Source organism: Pyrus communis, chromosome 3, assembly GCF_041283825.1.
Source record: "Pyrus communis isolate YQ-2024b chromosome 3, ASM4128382v1, whole genome shotgun sequence".
NCBI lineage: Eukaryota > Viridiplantae > Streptophyta > Magnoliopsida > Rosales > Rosaceae > Pyrus > Pyrus communis.
The window spans coordinates 19,044,558-19,063,279 of NC_142567.1; the positions used below are offsets into that span (position 1 = coordinate 19,044,558).

An 18,722-nucleotide genomic window follows, 5' to 3' on the forward strand; every position below is an offset into this window, starting at 1 on the left:
ACTCTTTTTCCTACAATTAGAAGCATTTTTCCCACTGGGTTTTTGCTACCTAATGAGGTTTTAATGAGGCACCCATCCTAGGATGATCATACTCCATTGAGTTCACTACTTTCGTCCTGTTTGACGTTTGTTTTAGACATTATGCATACTTCTCACTTTTCTCCTTAGTCTATGGGGTTTTCCCATGCCTTGGGTTTTACCATAGCGAGGTTTTGTGAGTTTTACTACAAATGCATACTTCACTTAAATTTGAGACTCGCAATCATCCGTTGTGCCGATGACTTCATCAACTATTCTACCTTATCTGCTGAAGATCTGATGCAATGGTTTGTTGAGTATTTACACACTCAAGGGGGAGTGTTGCAGTCATATTTAGAATAGGAATGTGATTGTGTAAATCCTAGTAGATATGAGAATGTATCTTATATCCCTATTAGGAGTTGATTACCTATTAAATGTTGTAAATAAAGGCACAATGGGGTGAATCAAATACACCTCACAATTAAATCACTCTCTTCTCTCCATCAATATTGCCGCCCCCCCCCCCCTCTCTCTAAATCCTAGATCGTTCAATTAAATAGGCCTACAACACAATCAAATATATTATAATGAATTAAATGTAAATAATAATGAATACATTAAAATTAGGAAGAAAAAGAGAAATAATTAAAACATCAAAATATAATTAATAAATGAGGTGATTAATGTATCAGGGGACTAAAATTAGATTTTGATCTTACTCATGGTTTTAGTCTAAAAGTCATCTTTGCCAAGAATTAGAATGAAGTTTCCTATATATTTTTTTTTTCTATGTGTTGTAAGTTTATTTTCACTCGTTTTTTTATCTGCAAAATTAAAAACTAATTTAGAAAACGTTAACGAACATGCACTTAGTTTTTGTATGGGATGAGAACATTAAAACACTCAAACCCACCATTTTTTTAACTCAAACATAAGAATATATGAGCAAATTTTGAGTTTTGGATTAGAGAGAACATGCCTTATTTTGTTCTCTTGAGAATAAATGATATGAAAGTTATCTTGCTCTTCGAAGGAAAAAGAAAAATAAAATCATGCCATATCACAATGTGAATGTGTGAATTGGGTGGGTCAAGATCTCTCTCCGACCGGTGTGAATGTATACGGATGCAAATAATTTTAGAATTCAAAGGCTATGTGCCCCTGGGCAATAAATACAAAACCGTTTGCGTATTTTCTCTCTTTTCTGGTGTGCAACTTTGGCTTATGCATATGCCACCGCTGCGCTTGCTGACCACTTTAGACTTTCAAGTGCTTCCCATTGCACCATGCATCCACTTACATATTGGATAAGAACTAACAGATCTTTCAATATACATAACAAATATTGAAGGATGAGAGAATCAAACATAAAAATTCAATTGTATAAGTAAATAGTCGTAACTATTTGAGCTATATTATAAGCCATTTCAAGTATCATCATGACGGAGTCGCATACAAGGTTACTTGATTTCTTTTTTTTTTTTTTTTTTTTTGAACAAACGATATTTATATACAGTACGGGGGAGGGGTGGCTCAGCCTCATAATGAACTTACAATAATGTGGTTAAATTCGTCTTTGGCAAAAATCGAACCTCAAACTTTTCATTAACAAGTGAAGAACCATAATACTAAGTCGCAAAGTTACTTGAGCTAAACTCAATCATCGTATACAAGGAATATCGAAGCCCAATTCCGCTAGGAAAACAATTTGGTAACCCACCAAAACTTTCTGGCTTCGCCGTTGAGTAGCACATCTTGAACCCCAAATATTTGTCACATGTTGCAAACAAGAACTAGTTAATTTGTTAGATTTGATCAGTTTTGTTAATCACGATCTTCACTATTACTATCTAATAATATGGGTCCATTGCTAATCATTGGCCAACATAATCCTGTTGCCATTGATTGGTGTAAGGTCAACGCCATGATCTATATATATCCTAAACACACCTATAATACGTACCCTTCATGACATCCCCTTCTTATATTTTTGAGTTACACTATTACCTATAAAAAGAAGCAGATTCATATGCATGTATCCTTACGAACTTGACTCGCATTCAAATTGCTTTGTTAATATAGAATGCAAGTTGGTCTTGTTGAAGCCAATAATATTTATAAACTAAGACTACGTCAATTTCTATATTGTAATTATTTAGGCCAGATTGCTTAGGTGACAAGCAATTATGACTAAATCCATTTAATTAACATATAAAACCCTATACACATACATAATTAAACAAGCAAAAGAACATATAAACAACTGCAGTTGGAAGGAATGTAAGATCTCTCCCTCTCTCTCTCTCTCTCTCTCTCTCTCTCTGCATGCAATATACATAATAATCTGGCAAAGTTTGGAGATGTTTCATGTGGAGAAGGTGTTGTAAGGTTTGTTGGGAACAAAAGTATGATTAAATACATATTTACCTAATCCATGTAAACACTTGTTAATTTGAACCAAACCATGCACCTTTTTTAAATTCAATCATTGGCATATATATATATATATCATATAAAGGAATAATTGGTAGAAGGCATATTTACCTACAAAGGTAGTAGATGAGCACAACTTTATTTATCAATTTACATATCAATCTCTTAATTTCTTAAATTAAAAAGAGATAATGGGTCCATTTACAAACTCTCTCTCTTTCTCTCTCTCTCTCTCTCTCTCTCTCTCTCTCTCTCTCTCTCCCCCTCCCTCCCTATATATATTATATATGTGCACTATAAATTTATATTTTTACCTCAATAATGCTTGTTGAGGATATATATTATCTAAAAACCTTATATTAATGTGTTTTTAATCACCCTGTGGGGATAGCGACCAAAGGAAATCGTTCGAAAGGCTAGCTCATTTTCCTTTATTTTTGTTGTGATAAACTTCTATTATTATTAGTCTAAATTTGTTTTATTTTTTCTATATTTATGTATAAACTAATGACAGTTTTAATTGGGTTTCTCCTAAATGACACTAGGGTTTGGTACAAACACTAGTAAAAAAAACACTTTGCGCGACGTAGGTACTTTCGTCGCGCAAAGTAAAAAATCGTTGCCTAAGGGTTTGCGCGACGCAACCTTCGTCGCGCATTAATCGTCGCGCAAAGTCTGAGACGCTAGGGTTTGCGCGACGGCCCACGGGGCGTGCGTCGCGCAAAGTTGGTTTGCGCGACGGCCACGGAGTGCGTCGCGCAAAGTGGGTTTGCGCGACCAACGGAGTGCGTCACGCAAACCAACTTTGCGTGACTAACGGTGAGCGTCGCGCAAACTCACTTTGCACGACGCACTTCGTTGGTCGTCGCACAAACCCACTTTGCACTACCCACTTTGTGCGTCACGCAAACCCACTTTGCGTGACTCATGCGTACGTCGCGCAAAGTGATTGGTCGTGCAAAGTGGGGAGTAGTTTTGGTCAAACTTTTTTTTTTTTTTTTTTTAATTCTTGATAAATATTGTAATTAAATTCGAAAGAATAATTAATTAACCAAGCAAAAGTATTTAATTATAAAATATATGAAAATGTACATACAAGATCCGAACAAAAAAGAAAAAACTAAAAGTGAACTAGGTTTAATACATCAAGCTATTAGGTATCAGCAGGGCGAGGTGGCTCTGAGGTCGAAGGTGGACCAAGATGAAGTGCTGGTAGTGAGATTTGAAGGCCGGACATTTGTATGGCTTGTACAAGGTCTCTCCACGCCCCGCCATATGACCTCATCTCCTCGCCCTGGGCCCTCAGCTGCTCCTTCATCTGCTCGCCCTGGGCCTTTAGGGTTGTCACTTCCTCCTTCAATGCATCTACCTCTGCGTTTGATCTGGAAGTTGGTCTTAGTTGGATTTTAGAACATTGTTAGAAACTTTTCAGCCCTGAACCAAAAGTTTATACATTTTAGTTCTTAAAATTTTCCAAATAAATCATTAAAGGAATCAAAATGTTGTATGAGGTCGCCTCTAATTTTTCCAAATAATTAGTCTTTTTTCTGAAATTATGAAGATAAAAAGCAAGAAAGTAAGCAAAATCCTGATCGAAAACAGTGAGATTTCTATACCACAGACACAGAACACTTAATAAGGTAAAAACCATCAAGGAAAAATACCAGTGAAGTTGTTGCTACTTATGCAGTCAAGGTATCGTCTGAAAAAGAAAAAGAAAACGGATGGCAAGCAATTCCAAAACCAAAGGGACACTCGTCAAAACCAAGCTATCTGTCAAAGTATCGTCTGAAAAAGTAGCGTGCTTCTCCAGTGCACAAAATTTAAATTTTCTTCCCATAATTTAAACTATAAACATCATCTTGATCTTTGGTTCTATGAAAGTGAAACAGAATATGATAAAACTATAAACATGTACCTAATGAAGCTATAAACAGAATATGATAAACATGTACCTAATGAAGCTAAAATCATCAGATCAGATACATTGCATTGACTTGACACATGACTTAAATTGTAGAAATTACATCTGAAAATTATACATCACTGCCCAATTCTTTTTTCTTGGTGAATGCAGTATTACCCTCAATTAAACTTAAACCAAACAAACTAAACTGGAATATACCTGAAGAATATTGGATCACCAATAGCTTTTAGCATCTCTAGGCGTTCCTGAAACTCTGAAGCAGTAGCATCTTCACCATCGGTGTAAAGCCACTCTTGCACCTAAGAAAAAGACAACAGGTTAAATGGAAAACTTAGGACAGAGATATGATGAAGCTGAATTTTGGGTTGAATAAAGAAATGTCTACCTCATCTAGCTTTCCAATAAAGGATTGGCGTTCCTCGCTAGTTGAAATTTTTTCAAATTCCTCGGATGTTTCAAACTGGTATACGAAAGAATTCACGGCATAATATACAAAACAAACTACAAAACAAACTACATTAATAACTTTATCAAACAACAATTGCAAGGCATAATATCACGGAAAAGCATCGTACCTAATAAAAGAGAAATGCAGACTTGCTTTAATGGGTGAAGACAAATTCCGTGATGCATAAAACTATAAACAGAATATGATAAAACTATAAACATGTACCTAATAAACATCATCTTGTACTTGTCATTGAAGGCATTTTAAGTTCATCAGCCGCCGGCCTGTTAAAAAGGTCCTTAATTAACACGGCATATGCATCCTTAATTAAAATCAGATTAATAAAAGCCAATTTCATGTTCATACACAAAACACACATACATCAACAAAATACTCAGAAATCAACTTGCAATTTGAGCCTAAACCCTAAATAACAAAAACCCATTGAAAATCAGAAACCCTTACCTTGATTTTGGGACTTGATTCGCGTCGGCTTCGAGATTTGCGTGAAGAGGAGAGAAAGAGATCTGGGGTCTACGGGAAAAGAAAGGGGACGGGATTTTGGGTTCAAGATTTGTGAAGAGGAAAGAGGGAGATAAAGAGGGATGGTTCAAGATTTCTGGGTTATGTTCGAATAGAAGGAGGAGGGTTCAGTTGGGAGGAGAGAAGGAGATCTGGGGTCTACGGGAAAAGAAAGGGGACAGGATTCTGGGTTCAAGATTTGTGAAGAGGAAAGAGGGAGATAAAGAGGGATGGTTCAAGATTTCTGGGTTATGTTCGAATAGAAGGAGGAGGGTTCAGTTGGGTTAGGTTTGAATAGAAGGAGGAGAGGGAGATAAAGAAGGGCTGTCATTTGGGTTCGAATTGAGGGAGATAAAGAGGGCAAAGTGGAAAATTTTGGAAAAATTGAAAAAAAGCGCCTATTTTTCACTATTATACCGCCAAAATTATCACACCTTGCGCGACGTAGGTGTTTAATTCGACGTCGCGCAAAGTTGTTTTGCACGACGATCATACTAAGGCGTCACGCAAAGTATTTAATTGGAAAAAAAAAGTATTATGAAAATTACCGAAAATGTGACTTTCCTCCTTTCAAATTCAAATTTGTTTAAACATAAAGCCCACAATAATATATTTTTCTAACAAAAACCCACAATAATTTTTTTTTCCATATATATCAGTCAATCTCTTAAGTATTATAAGTACGAAATAAATAAATAAATTAAAATCTACTTAGTAAATATATATACGGTTGAACTTCATAAGAAAAGCATCGTATGAAACTAGTTTCAAAGATCCAACCGTCAAACTTGTTTCTATATGCTTCGAGATCGCATCAGCCAAAAATCGCAAAAAATAAACATGCAGAGATCAAGTAACGGGACAAAACTTTTTGACGATTATAAACGAAAAAGCACGATTTAACGGTTATTTTAACTCCAATTTTGATGATTTTTTACAGCTACACTCATTGATCCTATATGAATACAATAAACAAATTTGATCGTCAATTTAAAATGTTTACACAAGTGGATACCACAAAATCTTATGTTATACTTGATGAAAGTATAAATAAACTCCAAATGTTAGTGAATCTAATGTTTTGATGTGATACGCATTGTACGAAACTAGTTTTAACGATCCAACCGTCAAAGTTGTTTGTATATGCTTCGAGATCGTGTACACCAAAAATTGCAAAAAACAAACATTCAGAGATCAAGTAACGAGACAAAACTTTTCGACGATTATAAATGAAAAATCACGATTTAACGGTTATTTTAACTTTGATTTTGATGATTTTTTACAGCTACACTCATTGACCTTATATAAATACAATGAATGAATTCGATCTTCAATTTAAAATATTTACACTAGTGGATACCACAAAATCTTATGTTATACTTGATGAAAGTATAAATAAACTCTTAAGTGTTAGTGAATCTATCGTTTTGATGGGATATGCAGCTTAGAAACTAATTTCAACGATCCAACCGTCAAACTTGTTTATATATGCTTCAAGATCGCATACGCCAAAAATTGCAAAAAACAAACATTCTGAGATCAAGTAATAAGACAAAACTTTTCGACGGTTATAAACGAAAAATCACGATTTAACGGTTATTTTAACTCCGATTTTGATGATTTTTTACAGCTACACTCCTTGACCCTAAACAAATACAATGAATGAATTCGATCTTCTATTTAAAATATTTACACTAGTAGATACCACAAAATCTTATGTTATACTTGATGAAAGTGTAAATAAACTCTTAAATGTTAGTGAATCTATCGTTTTGATGTGATACACATCCTACGAAACTAATTTCAACGATCCAACCGTCAAACTTGTTTATATATGCTTCGAGATCGCATACGCCAAAAATTGCAAAAAACAAACATTCAGAGATCAAGTAACGAGACAAATATATGAACGTATACATAAATTAACAAATTGGAAATGGAAGTTTAAAAGATGAGTTAGTGTTTATATGTATCTCAACTCTCAATCATGAGGAAGTAGAACTATGTGCCTTATGGTTTACAATTGAGTATTATATGATTAGTTTGAAAATTTTCTAATTTATTCAGTTTATAATTGGCCATAAATAAATAGGAGTTTATAATGTGCGTAGAAATCACTTTCCAAAAATATAACGTATGCATAAGATTCTTGTAGCGCCTTTGGTTGCTAGAGTTCAAACTTCTCCAGTCGTCATATGTATTTGTCCAATGTTCAATCCGGGTTAAGCAATTATATTTGCATTCAAATTTAAATTCGTTGGTTTTGTCCAATCAACTCTCATATCTTTTCCCACCACAACACTAACACTTGCAAATAGCAACATATATAGCAAAAATCAACAACAATGTTAGTTAGGTGATAATGTTTTAGCTCAACTTTCTGTATGTAAGCTAAAGAAGCTTCTAAGCCACACACGATTGATAATATATAATGTTACATGTTTCCTCCTTAAATTCATTTTTTCAGCATTTTTATTTAATATAAGAACACAATATTTGTATTAAGTTCATAGTTTTTATATGCATCAAATGAATGTCTATCTCATATACTATGACTACTTTCTGGTAGATAATTTCCTTAATTTTTGGTATTAACAGCATGGAAAGGATCCTAGAAATACTCATATGCTAAGAGCACTAGTAGAAACAAGGTTAGTAACACAATATTTTTCAAAGCACATTTACTAGTTAAAGTATTGTTGGAACTACCTGGTGTATAGAGAAAAAGAAAATCAACAAGATAGTTATCTCCCTTGATTTTACAATTTCAATTTCGTAAATGAATCACATGAAGGATCTACATATTATTAATTCAGTTTACATCATGTTTAAGAACAAGGGAAGGATTGCAATCGAAAAAACATAAAGAATTAATATCAATTCAAACCTGATATGGTAGACGATTTTGAAGAGAGAGATGGAAGACGGAGGTAGCTGCTGCAACTGGGTTTGCAGTTTCTGCCTCCCAAACTAATCAAATGAAATAAAAAAAGTCGTTGACTTTGCGCGACGCAGGTGGGCATACGTCGCGCAAAGATGTTTTGCGCGACGCAGGTGGTCATACGTTGCGCAAAACATCTTTGCGCGACGTATGCCCACCTGCGTCGCGCAAAGTTAACGAAAGAAGCGGTAAATCCTTTTTCGTTTGGCGCCAAAAGTTTGGCGACGAATGACGGCGTCGCGCAAAACTGCTTTGCGCGACGTATGTTCACCTATGTCGCGCAAAGGCGTTTTGAGCAACGCGTTCGTCGTCGCGCAAAGTGCCGTCGCGCAAAGTCCGTTTGCGCGACGTTTTGTGTTATACGTCGCGCAAACGGACTTTGCGCGACGGAATTTTCTCCGTCGCGCAAGATTCCGTCGCGCAAACATGTTTTTCTACTAGTGAAACTGAAACAAACAAAAAAACAGCTAATGCCGGAAGTAGGAGTACTATGTGAATCAAATCAAACACAAATAATGAAACATACACATATATATACACACACACCCCATGGAGGCTACTGGTTAATTATAATTAGAACTCAGATAAACATATTACTATTAGTAGAGTAAGGAATCTTAATGTGCCATTGTTTTAGGTAATGACAGGGAATGGATGTTGACCCATCAACAAAGCCTGATAAGACCAAACAAACCTATCTCACAAGGCACTGATTAAATATATATAATTGGGGTTTTGCTTGTAGATTATGTTATTCTAATTTTTTAGTTGAAATGGTCTATATAATTAAGCAGAACAACTTTACAAAAATATTTATAAAAAAATTCTCTTCTTCCTCAACCTTCCTAGCTGCGAAAAATAAACTCAACCCCTTTCTTAAGCAAATAAAAAGAAGCCTTTGCAACTTTTCTTTTTCGCCAGAGTCCTCAGCTTTTACCATCTTTGTGAAAGAAAACCTTGTCTCATCTATTATAAAATGTTGAATATATCCACTTTTTATTTTTTATCTACCAAGTACTTGCATCCGTGAGGAGCACACTATAAAGAACCAATGGCACATCACAGGCGGTTAGAAGAGAGAGAGAGTGGAGTGGGAGTCAGTGATTCCAGTGGGTTCCTGCCAAAGACCCTACACTTGGTTTTCCCTTTTTTTATGTAATTTAATATTATACTCACTGATCAAAAAATCATGTATGGCCGTGCCTAGACAGTAAGGCGGTTGATCACTCTCCCGATAGTTTATGGGCGTTTGAAAATTAACAAAATGCGTCTAGATCCGCTTAGGCGTACATTTGGCCAGCCTAAGCCGCTTAGGTCGCAATCTCATTTGGACAGAAAATCAATAACTTTCGTTTTGCATTTTATTTTTTCAATAAAATATAAGAGACTTGTGGAATACTTGATGAACACTTGTTATATGCTTGTTCCCCATGTTTTCAATATGTTATAATACTTTATAGTCTATATGTCATTTTATTTTACAATTTATGTATACAATTATGTGTTTTTAAGTATAAATAGGCACGAATTCGTATAATATATAATAAATTTACTTAAATCCAACTAAACTCGGCTCATTGCCTTATTAGCCCATAACATCTTTTAAAACTTTATTTATACTGAATAATTTATTTATTTTAAAAGAAAAATGTCCTTATTTTCCTGTTTCCAAACCCCACACCCCACACACCACACAGAGAGAGAGAGAGAGAGAGAGAGAGAGAGAGAGAGAGAGAGAGAGAGAGAGAAAGAGGGAGAGAGAGGGGCCTGTCTGCAACGTCAAGATTTTCTATCCAAAATTTCGATAATATTTACTAGGGACAGAGAAATAAAGGAGAACCCAAACACAAACACATCAATTTAGAAGCTTTCTTCATAGAGAAGTAGAGAGAAAGAGAAGTACCAGAGAGATAAATAGATAGAGACATAAATATGACTGGCCCCTCTCTCTCCTCTCTCTCTCTCTCTCTCTTGTAATTTCTCTCTCTAACTTCCCTTTGATATTTGGTCTCTTTCAAGTTGTTTTGGTTTGCTCCATATAGGCTTTGGTCTAGGAATCTCTAAATCCAAAAATTGAGGTAAAGAGAGCAAACTGAATAATTTCTGGGAAATTGTTTACCTTCTTCCCATTCCCCCCAACTCCTCTGTTTCTTCTCTATCTAGCTAACTGAAAAGAAGAAAAAGAAAAAGTTAACCACTTTTTGTGTGTGTGTGTTTATGGCTTTTATTTCTTCTGCTACATGTCCTGATTCCAGCTTCTTCTTGGAGTACAAAGATGAAAATGGTCTGAGAAAATCTTGCATGGCGGCGAGTCATCGAGTTGGAGACGCTACCGCCGCTACCGCCACTGCCACCACCGCTGGTTTGTCATCGGAACTAGGACCTTCCAATCACCATGTCCCTTATGCTGTTCTTCATGGGATGAATGCTTCTTCCACCAGTTTTATGTACGAAAATTTCTCATCAATTTCCAAACTTTCTTTCAGATACTGCAATTTCAAGACTAATTTCGAATTGGATTTATTTTATTTTCTGAAATTTCATTAAAAAAATTTGTTGTTCTCCCTCTGATCTGTTCATTTTTATTTTTTACGGGTTTCTGATAATTTTTTGCTTTTTGTTTTTGTTTTGTTTGGTTGGTACTTGGTAGTAATCAAGAAGGATCTGCCTTTGATTTTGGGGAGCTGGAAGAAGCAATTGCGCGGCAAGTTAGAAATGATGAAGCTCAAGCACGTATGCTTTCTACACTCCTCTCATCATTTCTCTCCTTTTGGTGACGTCTGATAAAGCATAACCAACTCTAACAAAAAGCAGAGAGAGAGAGAGAGAGAGAGAGAGAGAGAGTGTGTGTGTGTGTGTGTTTGAATATGTCTTCTGATCAGGGCAGAGCGGAGGGGATGGGGGGTTTCCATTTCGAATACTGTAATGATTCTGAGAGAGGAGAGTTGAATGGCATGTGTCTAGAAACTTGGAAAGCTGACCTGCAGAGCATGATTTTTTTTACTGACTCCATGACTGCAGAAAAGTAGAGAGAGAGGGATTAGGTGATGCTTTGAAAAAATGTTTATTTTCGTGATGTCTGGGAGATATCTTTTTTGTGATTCTTTGTTTGCAGCTTTATTTACAGGAGGAGGAGGAGCAGGCAGGCCTGCTGCAACTCTGGAAATGTTCCCTTCTTGGCCAATGAGATTCCACCAAACACCAGGAGTAATCCTTTGACCCTTTTAATTTTCTTTTCTTCTGATATTTGATTTACCCAGATGAAAATTTGATTAAATTTTGGTGGCTTTTTTTATTTTATTTGATTTGTGTGTTTGTAAAAATGCAGGGGAGTTCAAAGTCAGGAGAGGAAGAAAGCACAGACTCAGGATCACAAGTGAACACTCTAACAACAACAACAACAACAACAAATCAGTTGGAATTGGAACCAGAATCTCCCATGAGTAAAAACCCTTCTTCCTCACAAGCTGCTTTTGATCAGAAGCATCTACAATTTCAACAGCAACAGCAACAGCAAGAAATGGCAATTAGTGACACCGGACCTAATTCACAAACCCCATCAGCTCAAAAACCCTCCCAAGAAAAGGTAATTAATTAACTTAATTACTGTTTTAATTAGAACTGTACTCTGTCTCTCTAGGTCAGTCAGTCAGTCGATATCTTTCTCAAAAGATCTCCCATATCCCAACAACTGAGGAAAAAGTTGGCATCTTCATTGTTATTATTACTGTTTCATCTCTCCCTGCTCTGTGGCATATCTTCATGAAATATTATGGCACAGATCCCCACAACATCAGAAAATCAAAGAGAGACAGAAGTTACCTGATTTCTGAACGATTTTCTGATAAAAATGTCTGACACAAAAGAGAGAAAGTGTGTATATACGTACAAATAAATAATGTATAAATAAATAAAATTAAAAGAAAAAGGCAAAATAGTAAGAATCTTCACAGTAGTTCTACCACTATTATTATTGCTTTGTTATAATAATAAAAATACCCACTTTCTTCACTCCACATGACTCAGACCAAACCCACATCGCAAAAATCACGTTTGCTGATTGCCTGCCTGCCTCGAACAAAAAATGTTTTGCAAAAACTCTGTCAGATATTCTCTCTAATCATTGTGATTTATTTTCTGAGAATCATACGTGTTTTTTTTTTTTTTTTAGTACAGAATCATATGTATTTAAACACAAAGTACTTGCATTTTCTTCTTTTTTTTTCCTCCAAAAGTAGAGATTCCACCTTTTTTTCAGACATCGAAACAATTTGCTAACTAATTTACTCTCTCTCTCTCTCTCCCTCCTTTTCTTAATTCATGCTTTTAATGTTCCAGAGGAAGGGAGCTGGTTCAACATCAGAGAATAAACAACTTGATGCTAAGGTTTTAAACATGACAATATTCTTGCATTTTTTGTTCCATATTATTTTTCCAATTTATTAACTTCAAATTTTGAGCTACCATTTTTTTGTTTTTATTTTCGTGTAGACATTGAGACGATTAGCTCAAAACAGAGAAGCTGCAAGAAAAAGCCGCCTCAGAAAAAAGGTATAGAGATGTCATTTTTCACACTGAAAATATTTCATTAATTTTCTATAATGTTTAGCATATGCTATTTTATTATCTCACATACCCACTAATTATTATGTTTCCCTTGTTTTTTTTTTTTTTAAAAAAAAGAAAAAAAAAAACACAACTACCGACTAATATTTTTTTCATTTGTTTCCTTGTCAATATATAGGCTTATGTACAGCAGCTAGAGTCAAGCAGGATAAAGCTTACACAGCTTGAGCAAGACCTTCAAAGAGCGCGCGCTCAGGTTTTATTGTTAACCTATTAAAAATTATTTATTATATTTATTGATTTATTGTTCATTGGTTTTATTGTTAACCTATTTAAATTTATTTATTTATTTTATTTATTTATTGTTCATTTTGTTAAATGTATTGATTTTCTTTTTAAATTATTTAATTAGGGTTTGTTCTTGGGTGGTTGTGGTGGTGGTCTTGGCAATATCAGCTCAGGTGAGTTTCTTGAATTAATCTACAACATTATGGACAAATTAATGACTTTGTAGAAGTAGAAAAAAGAGGTTATAAAAACAAAATTGACTAGCTTAATATCTATTAACATTATTCTTTTTTGGTAATATTAAAGCTTCCAGTCAATTTTGGGAAACGAATTTAAGTCTATTTTTACTTGGTAGACATCTCGGAGTTTGACCAAAGTTTTCAATATTAAGAGAGCTTGGATTAGGGTTAACGCAATATTTTAAGGGAGTGGATTTTTCCCATGAATAAAATGATTTGTTGTAGCTTGTGGCCCTTACCACAATGGTGAGAAGGAGTTGAGCATTTGCATAACGCCGTGAATTTGAACCCCGTTAGTGGCTAATCTAGCATTTAATCTAACAAAATTTATCATTTGACCCAAAAAAAAAAAATGATTTGTTATATATTTGACCGTTGTTTGGCCTTTTCCAAAACACAAAAGCCATTCAGGGGTTTAACTTTTATCTTTGCATGCATTATTGAACCCCCGTGCGGATATAACTTTTTCAACTTGTAGCACAATAATGCACTCTTAAACCAAATAAATACTAATAACTAAAAATAAATTTAAAAAAAAAATTAAAAAAAATTAAAAAAAACTAAACGTACTCTTAAAACATGTGCTTTACTTTCTACATAATAAATTGATCTCGCTAGTAAATGATCATATGTAACTTGAATCTCAAACAATTAATGTGTATGCATGATTTTAAAGTGTTTATTATTGTTGCTGTAGGTGCTGCAATATTTGATATGGAATATGCAAGATGGCTAGAAGACGACCACCGGCACATGTCGGAGCTCCGAACAGGGTTACAAGCACATTTGTCGGACAGCGATCTTCGACTAGTTGTGGATGGCTATGTTTCTCACTACGATGAAATCTTCCAGCTGAAAGGAATGGCTGCAAAATCTGATGTGTTCCACCTCATAACTGGAATGTGGACGACTCCAGCTGAACGTTGCTTCCTCTGGATGGGTGGTTTTAGACCCTCTGAGCTCATCAAGGTTCAACTCTATATTCTGAAATTATTATAGCATTTAGAATTCACCACTTCAGTAGTTTAACGGAAAACTTAGTGTATGCGCCGGTTATCTCTCTCTCTCTCTCTCTTTCTCTCATAATATGCATGCTACCATGTGATGAGTCTCATACTCTGAGAGGAAAGATATAATCAACGCATACAAAATTTAGTTGCCTGTTACAATTTTTTTTTTTTTAAATAAACATTCAACTAGCCATGGTTCCCATCCTTGCGCCTTATTGATTATTAATGTGTTTCTGTCTTTGTTATTAATCAGATGTTAATAGCACAGTTAGACCCACTAACAGAACAGCAATTCATGGGGATCTATAATCTGCAACAGTCCTCACAACAAGCTGAAGAGGCTCTTACTCAAGGTCTAGAGCAGCTTCATCAGTCTCTGGTCGACACCATTGCCGGCGGGCCAGTCATCGATGGCATGCAACAGATGGCCGTGGCTTTAGGCAAGCTCACCAATCTTGAAGGCTTCGTTCGCCAGGTAGTTAATTACGATTAAATAATCCGACTTCCGACATAAATTTCCTTAGCTTAAAAACCAAAGGCCATTTTGCTTACATCTTGCAAATTCATGCATGCACTTCACGTAATTAATCTCAATATTCTCTCATCATTTTCTGTATTCTCTTCGTTAGGAATTGCATTATAACCTGCAGATTAATCATATAAGTTATTTGTTCTTTTAAACCCTAGGAGGTTTTCTTCATAATTTAAATGAACCCTAGGAGGTTATTAGTTGCTATTTTTTGAAAGAATTTTATATTTATGTTAGTAAACTTTCCTGATGCTTTTTGAGAAGTAATTTGACTATAAGAGTAGGTCATGATCGAAAAATACATGTCTTGTTCAGGTGTTTTTTGAAAAGACCTGAGAGTTGTCTTAATTTCATATTGCAGACCAGACTTGACCAATACATATGGATGTATGAAACCAATTCAATAAGTTCCATATGAACTGAAACCCTTTTCAAAATTATCAAAGGATTGATTAGATCTCACTTGACGAATCTGCTAACACCTTGGATATGATTAAGATTACATTAATGGAAATAAGTGACTTTAAATCGTTGATGGTGGTAAGGTCTAATATAGGATCCACCTATAAACGACTGCACGTCAATCAATCACGTTAATTACGTTTAGTTATATATATATTTATATCGTTAGAAAGGTGTTATTTTCGATCAAAACATAGAACTTTGGTAGGTGACATCAAACGTGGTAGTTGATCTGAGTTGTCCATCTACTCCAATTATTTCATTCTATTCCTTATTTCTGTCTTCTTGTTTTGCGCCGCCATTCTCTGATATACGCCAGAAGGATAAGAATCTAAGGGTTTCATTTTCACACATCACCTTGATTTAACATTTAAATTGACTTTTAGTTCAAGCACTACTTAAAAATAGAAATGGGAACATCTATAGTGCAGTCAACTAGACATTGTATTTACATTTCTATCCCTTTATTCTCACCCTATCACTTAGTCAAGGAAGTGATTTCTACACTTTTTCATCTTATGCATATCCCTTTTAATTTAGGTCATTGATATTCTTCTCTGATCTGGTCAATAAAATTTCTTGAACGTAACATATGAAAAGTTAAAAATAGTGTGTAAAAGTCATTCATTTTAATAAACAACTATCAAAGGTCTTGATGATCATGAATATCCCAATGGACCATTAGGCTTTCTATTAATCAGGTGTCACTATCATGCTACTGGTCAAATTTTTGACATAGGTGTTATATAATATTATACAGCTAGATTGATCACATCCCCTGTGTGCTTGCCACGTATGCAATGCTTCATTGGGTCACAATAATTTCATTATCACCCATAATTTTGGGGTGAACTGACATGTATTTTTAGCTGAGGTGTCAATCAGGTTGCTGAATGCTAGGGTTTTGGTGCAGTTTTTCCATTCCAAATGTTTCTTTCAAGAGTAGGTTTGAATGTGATGTTTGTTGAAAGGAAAACCGTAGCTAGACCTATCGAATGAATTTAAAATTGAGATGGGAAATATAAGCAATAAACTAAGTGAGGTTTTATTATTTTTCTAAACCATGATTGGAATAGTCCAAATTCATAAAAGGAACAAGTTTTCCAATTTCAACCATTTTGAAAATATTGTTTAAGGGTTGTGCCCCTTCCCTTGTACTAGGGACCCATTCGAAGGGCTACATAATGGTTCTTGTTTAATCTTTATTTTATTTTTATTATACATGTTTGTTTTATTCTTTTCTTTTTGTATTATTGGGTCTGTTATATTTTGTTTACTCTTAAGAATTAGGTTTCTCATTATTTGTGTTGATCAATTGCTCAGGCTGATAATTTGAGACAACAAACCCTTCATCAGTTACGTCGGATATTGACAGTTCGTCAGGCAGCGAGATGCTTCCTTGTAATCGGAGAGTACTATGGACGATTAAGAGCACTTAGTTCTCTTTGGGCATCTCGACCCCGAGAGTAAGATTTGCATAACATGATCATTACTTTCCGTTCACGTTCTATTTAACTTAAATGACAAAGGGTTAGCTTTTAATCACTGTTTATTATGTGTTTACTTTTTCTTGGCTAGGTAAATCCAGGACAGTTTCAAGTTGACTTTGTCATGTGCACATTTTCTAGGGTTTGTTACTCTATGAAAATTAGTTGTTCTTTTCTTTAGGATGAGACTGTACAACTCTCTTTTGCCAGTATTTTATCACCCCTCTTTCATTTGTTTTCTGTTTAAACACATTGTAACTTAAAACTACAAAATTGTAGTATTATTGTTTTTGTTGCAGAAAAATCGAAAGTTAGCAAATTCTTATAGTACATCTTTAACATGCAAAATCTTATCATAGAGACTGATAAATAAAATAAAATCAGAAAATTTTCTCCTTTTATACATATAATGTGCTAGTTAACAACGATAGCATATAATTACTGTTTATGTTATACTATGCATATGCAGGACCATGATAAGCGATGATAACTCGTGCCAAACGACGACAGACCTTCAAATGCTACAACCTTCGCAGAATCATTTCGCATCCTTTTGATCAAACCCCAGTAGACTGCAGAGAGCTGCTTTTTAGAAGAAGTCCTTTGTCCATTATTGCCGGTGCTGGATGCTTCTAGCTTGATTAAGCTACTTTAGAAGAGATAGGACATATTAATTTTTTCTTTCTTATTTTCTATTTTCTACTTTTACTTTTCATGTCTTCATGTAACTATGTTATCTTGTAAATGCAATTCAATATTTTCTGTGCATGAGAAGGTTCTTCCACTTGGTAAACAAAGAAAAAAAAAGGATTAAACGATGAAACAAAATATATAATTGGTCGACCATACATAGCTAAACTACCTTTTAACAAAATCCTATTTGCCAACCAAAAAAGAGTGAAAATATTATTCAGTCTTCTATCACAACAACAAAATTATGGCCAGTCATGTAATTTCACAAAACCAAATTTTGTTGTTTTTTATTTAAACCTCATCTACACACTATTAACATATATCTAATATTATCTCGACCTAAACGACTTTTGCATATATATACATATATATATATATATATTTATATTATCCTTTATAAAAAAGAATTCCCATATTTTAGTAGAAATGTGGTGACTAGTTGTGGGGCTCATTTATACATTGAATTTCAACAATTTAAACCATTTATTTTTTAAGTCTTTATTCATGGATCATTCTTTCAAAAGACTCAGTTCAATCTAAAACTATTTACTCATTTGTTGTCATGATGAAATTTTAATGTATATATAATATATAGATGACCAGGAGAGAAAGGTGGCAAGTGAGAGAAGGACAAAGAGAGAACTCAATATGTTGTCATCGTCTAGTATCTTTATTGAAAGAAGGAATTCTCGAAACGAAAATGGTTGTATTTTTTAGAGAGAGAGAGAGAGAAAGGGAGATGGTTGTTGCACGCACTTCATTTATATGTAGTAGTTGTGAAGAAGAAGAGTATTGTAGTGTAGAAGCGACGAGGGTAGAGATAGAATATAAACTGAGTTGATTGTCTTTTTCCTAATCGTTTGTGCACAAAAGTTGGATATACATAGAGGAAAAGTTTGGTTGTTACTCTTCATTTATAGAGAATGCGTCTGTCCATAATTTGATGATACGTATTTGAGATACAAACTATACCTGGCAAAATTATGCACAAACAGATAACACTATACGAGCATGCATGAAAAATATTTATTTGGGTTGAGCTTTAACCGGCTGTGTGAATAACTGGTGAATTTGCTAGTGATCCGTTAACTAGCAGTTCGTGTTTAGCTTTTCACTCGATAGCGTAACGGGTCTGTTGAACTTTAATAGTTATACA

At 34.6% G+C, this 18,722-nt stretch overlaps 2 protein-coding genes across 8 annotated transcripts; one reads left to right on the forward strand and one right to left on the reverse strand.

The window, feature by feature from the left end:
• Positions 1-3,501: 3,501 nt before the first annotated feature.
• Positions 3,502-9,232, reverse strand: LOC137738239 (heat shock 70 kDa protein 17-like). Its single transcript, XM_088690369.1, has 5 exons — positions 9,134-9,232; positions 5,295-5,363; positions 4,767-4,841; positions 4,580-4,680; positions 3,502-3,888 (listed from the first exon to the last, which is right to left on the reverse strand). The coding sequence occupies exons 1-5, from the start codon at positions 9,230-9,232 to the stop codon at positions 3,861-3,863; spliced, it is 372 nt and encodes a 123-aa protein (XP_088546495.1). The 3' UTR covers positions 3,502-3,860.
• An 876-nt stretch (positions 9,233-10,108) lies between these two features.
• Positions 10,109-17,641, forward strand: LOC137715985 (transcription factor TGA9). Of its 7 annotated transcripts, none has more exons than XM_068455369.2 (13): positions 10,109-10,370; positions 10,548-10,739; positions 10,943-11,025; positions 11,408-11,499; positions 11,621-11,878; positions 12,631-12,678; positions 12,784-12,843; positions 13,037-13,114; positions 13,271-13,319; positions 14,083-14,354; positions 14,649-14,870; positions 16,710-16,852; positions 17,343-17,641. In XM_068455369.2, exons 2-13 carry the CDS (start codon positions 10,594-10,596, stop codon positions 17,428-17,430), a joined length of 1,539 nt encoding a protein of 512 aa, XP_068311470.2. In that variant the 5' UTR covers positions 10,109-10,370; positions 10,548-10,593; the 3' UTR covers positions 17,431-17,641. The 7 variants fall into 7 exon arrangements, with proteins under 7 accessions (XP_068311470.2, XP_068311469.2, XP_088547327.1 ...); XM_088691200.1 differs by having other exon boundaries at positions 10,150-10,370; positions 11,420-11,499; XM_088691199.1 differs by having other exon boundaries at positions 10,150-10,370; positions 10,568-10,739.
• The last annotated feature ends 1,081 nt before the right edge of the window (positions 17,642-18,722 follow it).

Coding starts and splice junctions, on each gene's coding strand:
- LOC137738239 (XM_088690369.1), bottom strand. CDS start 9,232: ATGGTAAAAGCTGAGGACTCTGGCGAAAAAGAAAAGTTGCAAAGGCTT. Junction 5,364..9,133: donor TATTTTTCGCAGCTAGGAAG/GTTGAGGAAGAA, acceptor CTTTTCCCGTAG/ACCCCAGATCTCTTTCTCTC. Junction 3,889..4,579: donor GGTGATCCAATATTCTTCAG/GTATATTCCAGT, acceptor CTTTTGGTTCAG/GGCTGAAAAGTTTCTAACAA.
- LOC137715985 (XM_068455368.2), top strand. CDS start 10,510: ATGGCTTTTATTTCTTCTGCTACATGTCCTGATTCCAGCTTCTTCTTG. Junction 12,844..13,036: donor AAAGCCGCCTCAGAAAAAAG/GTATAGAGATGT, acceptor GTCAATATATAG/GCTTATGTACAGCAGCTAGA. Junction 14,871..16,709: donor TTGAAGGCTTCGTTCGCCAG/GTAGTTAATTAC, acceptor TCAATTGCTCAG/GCTGATAATTTGAGACAACA.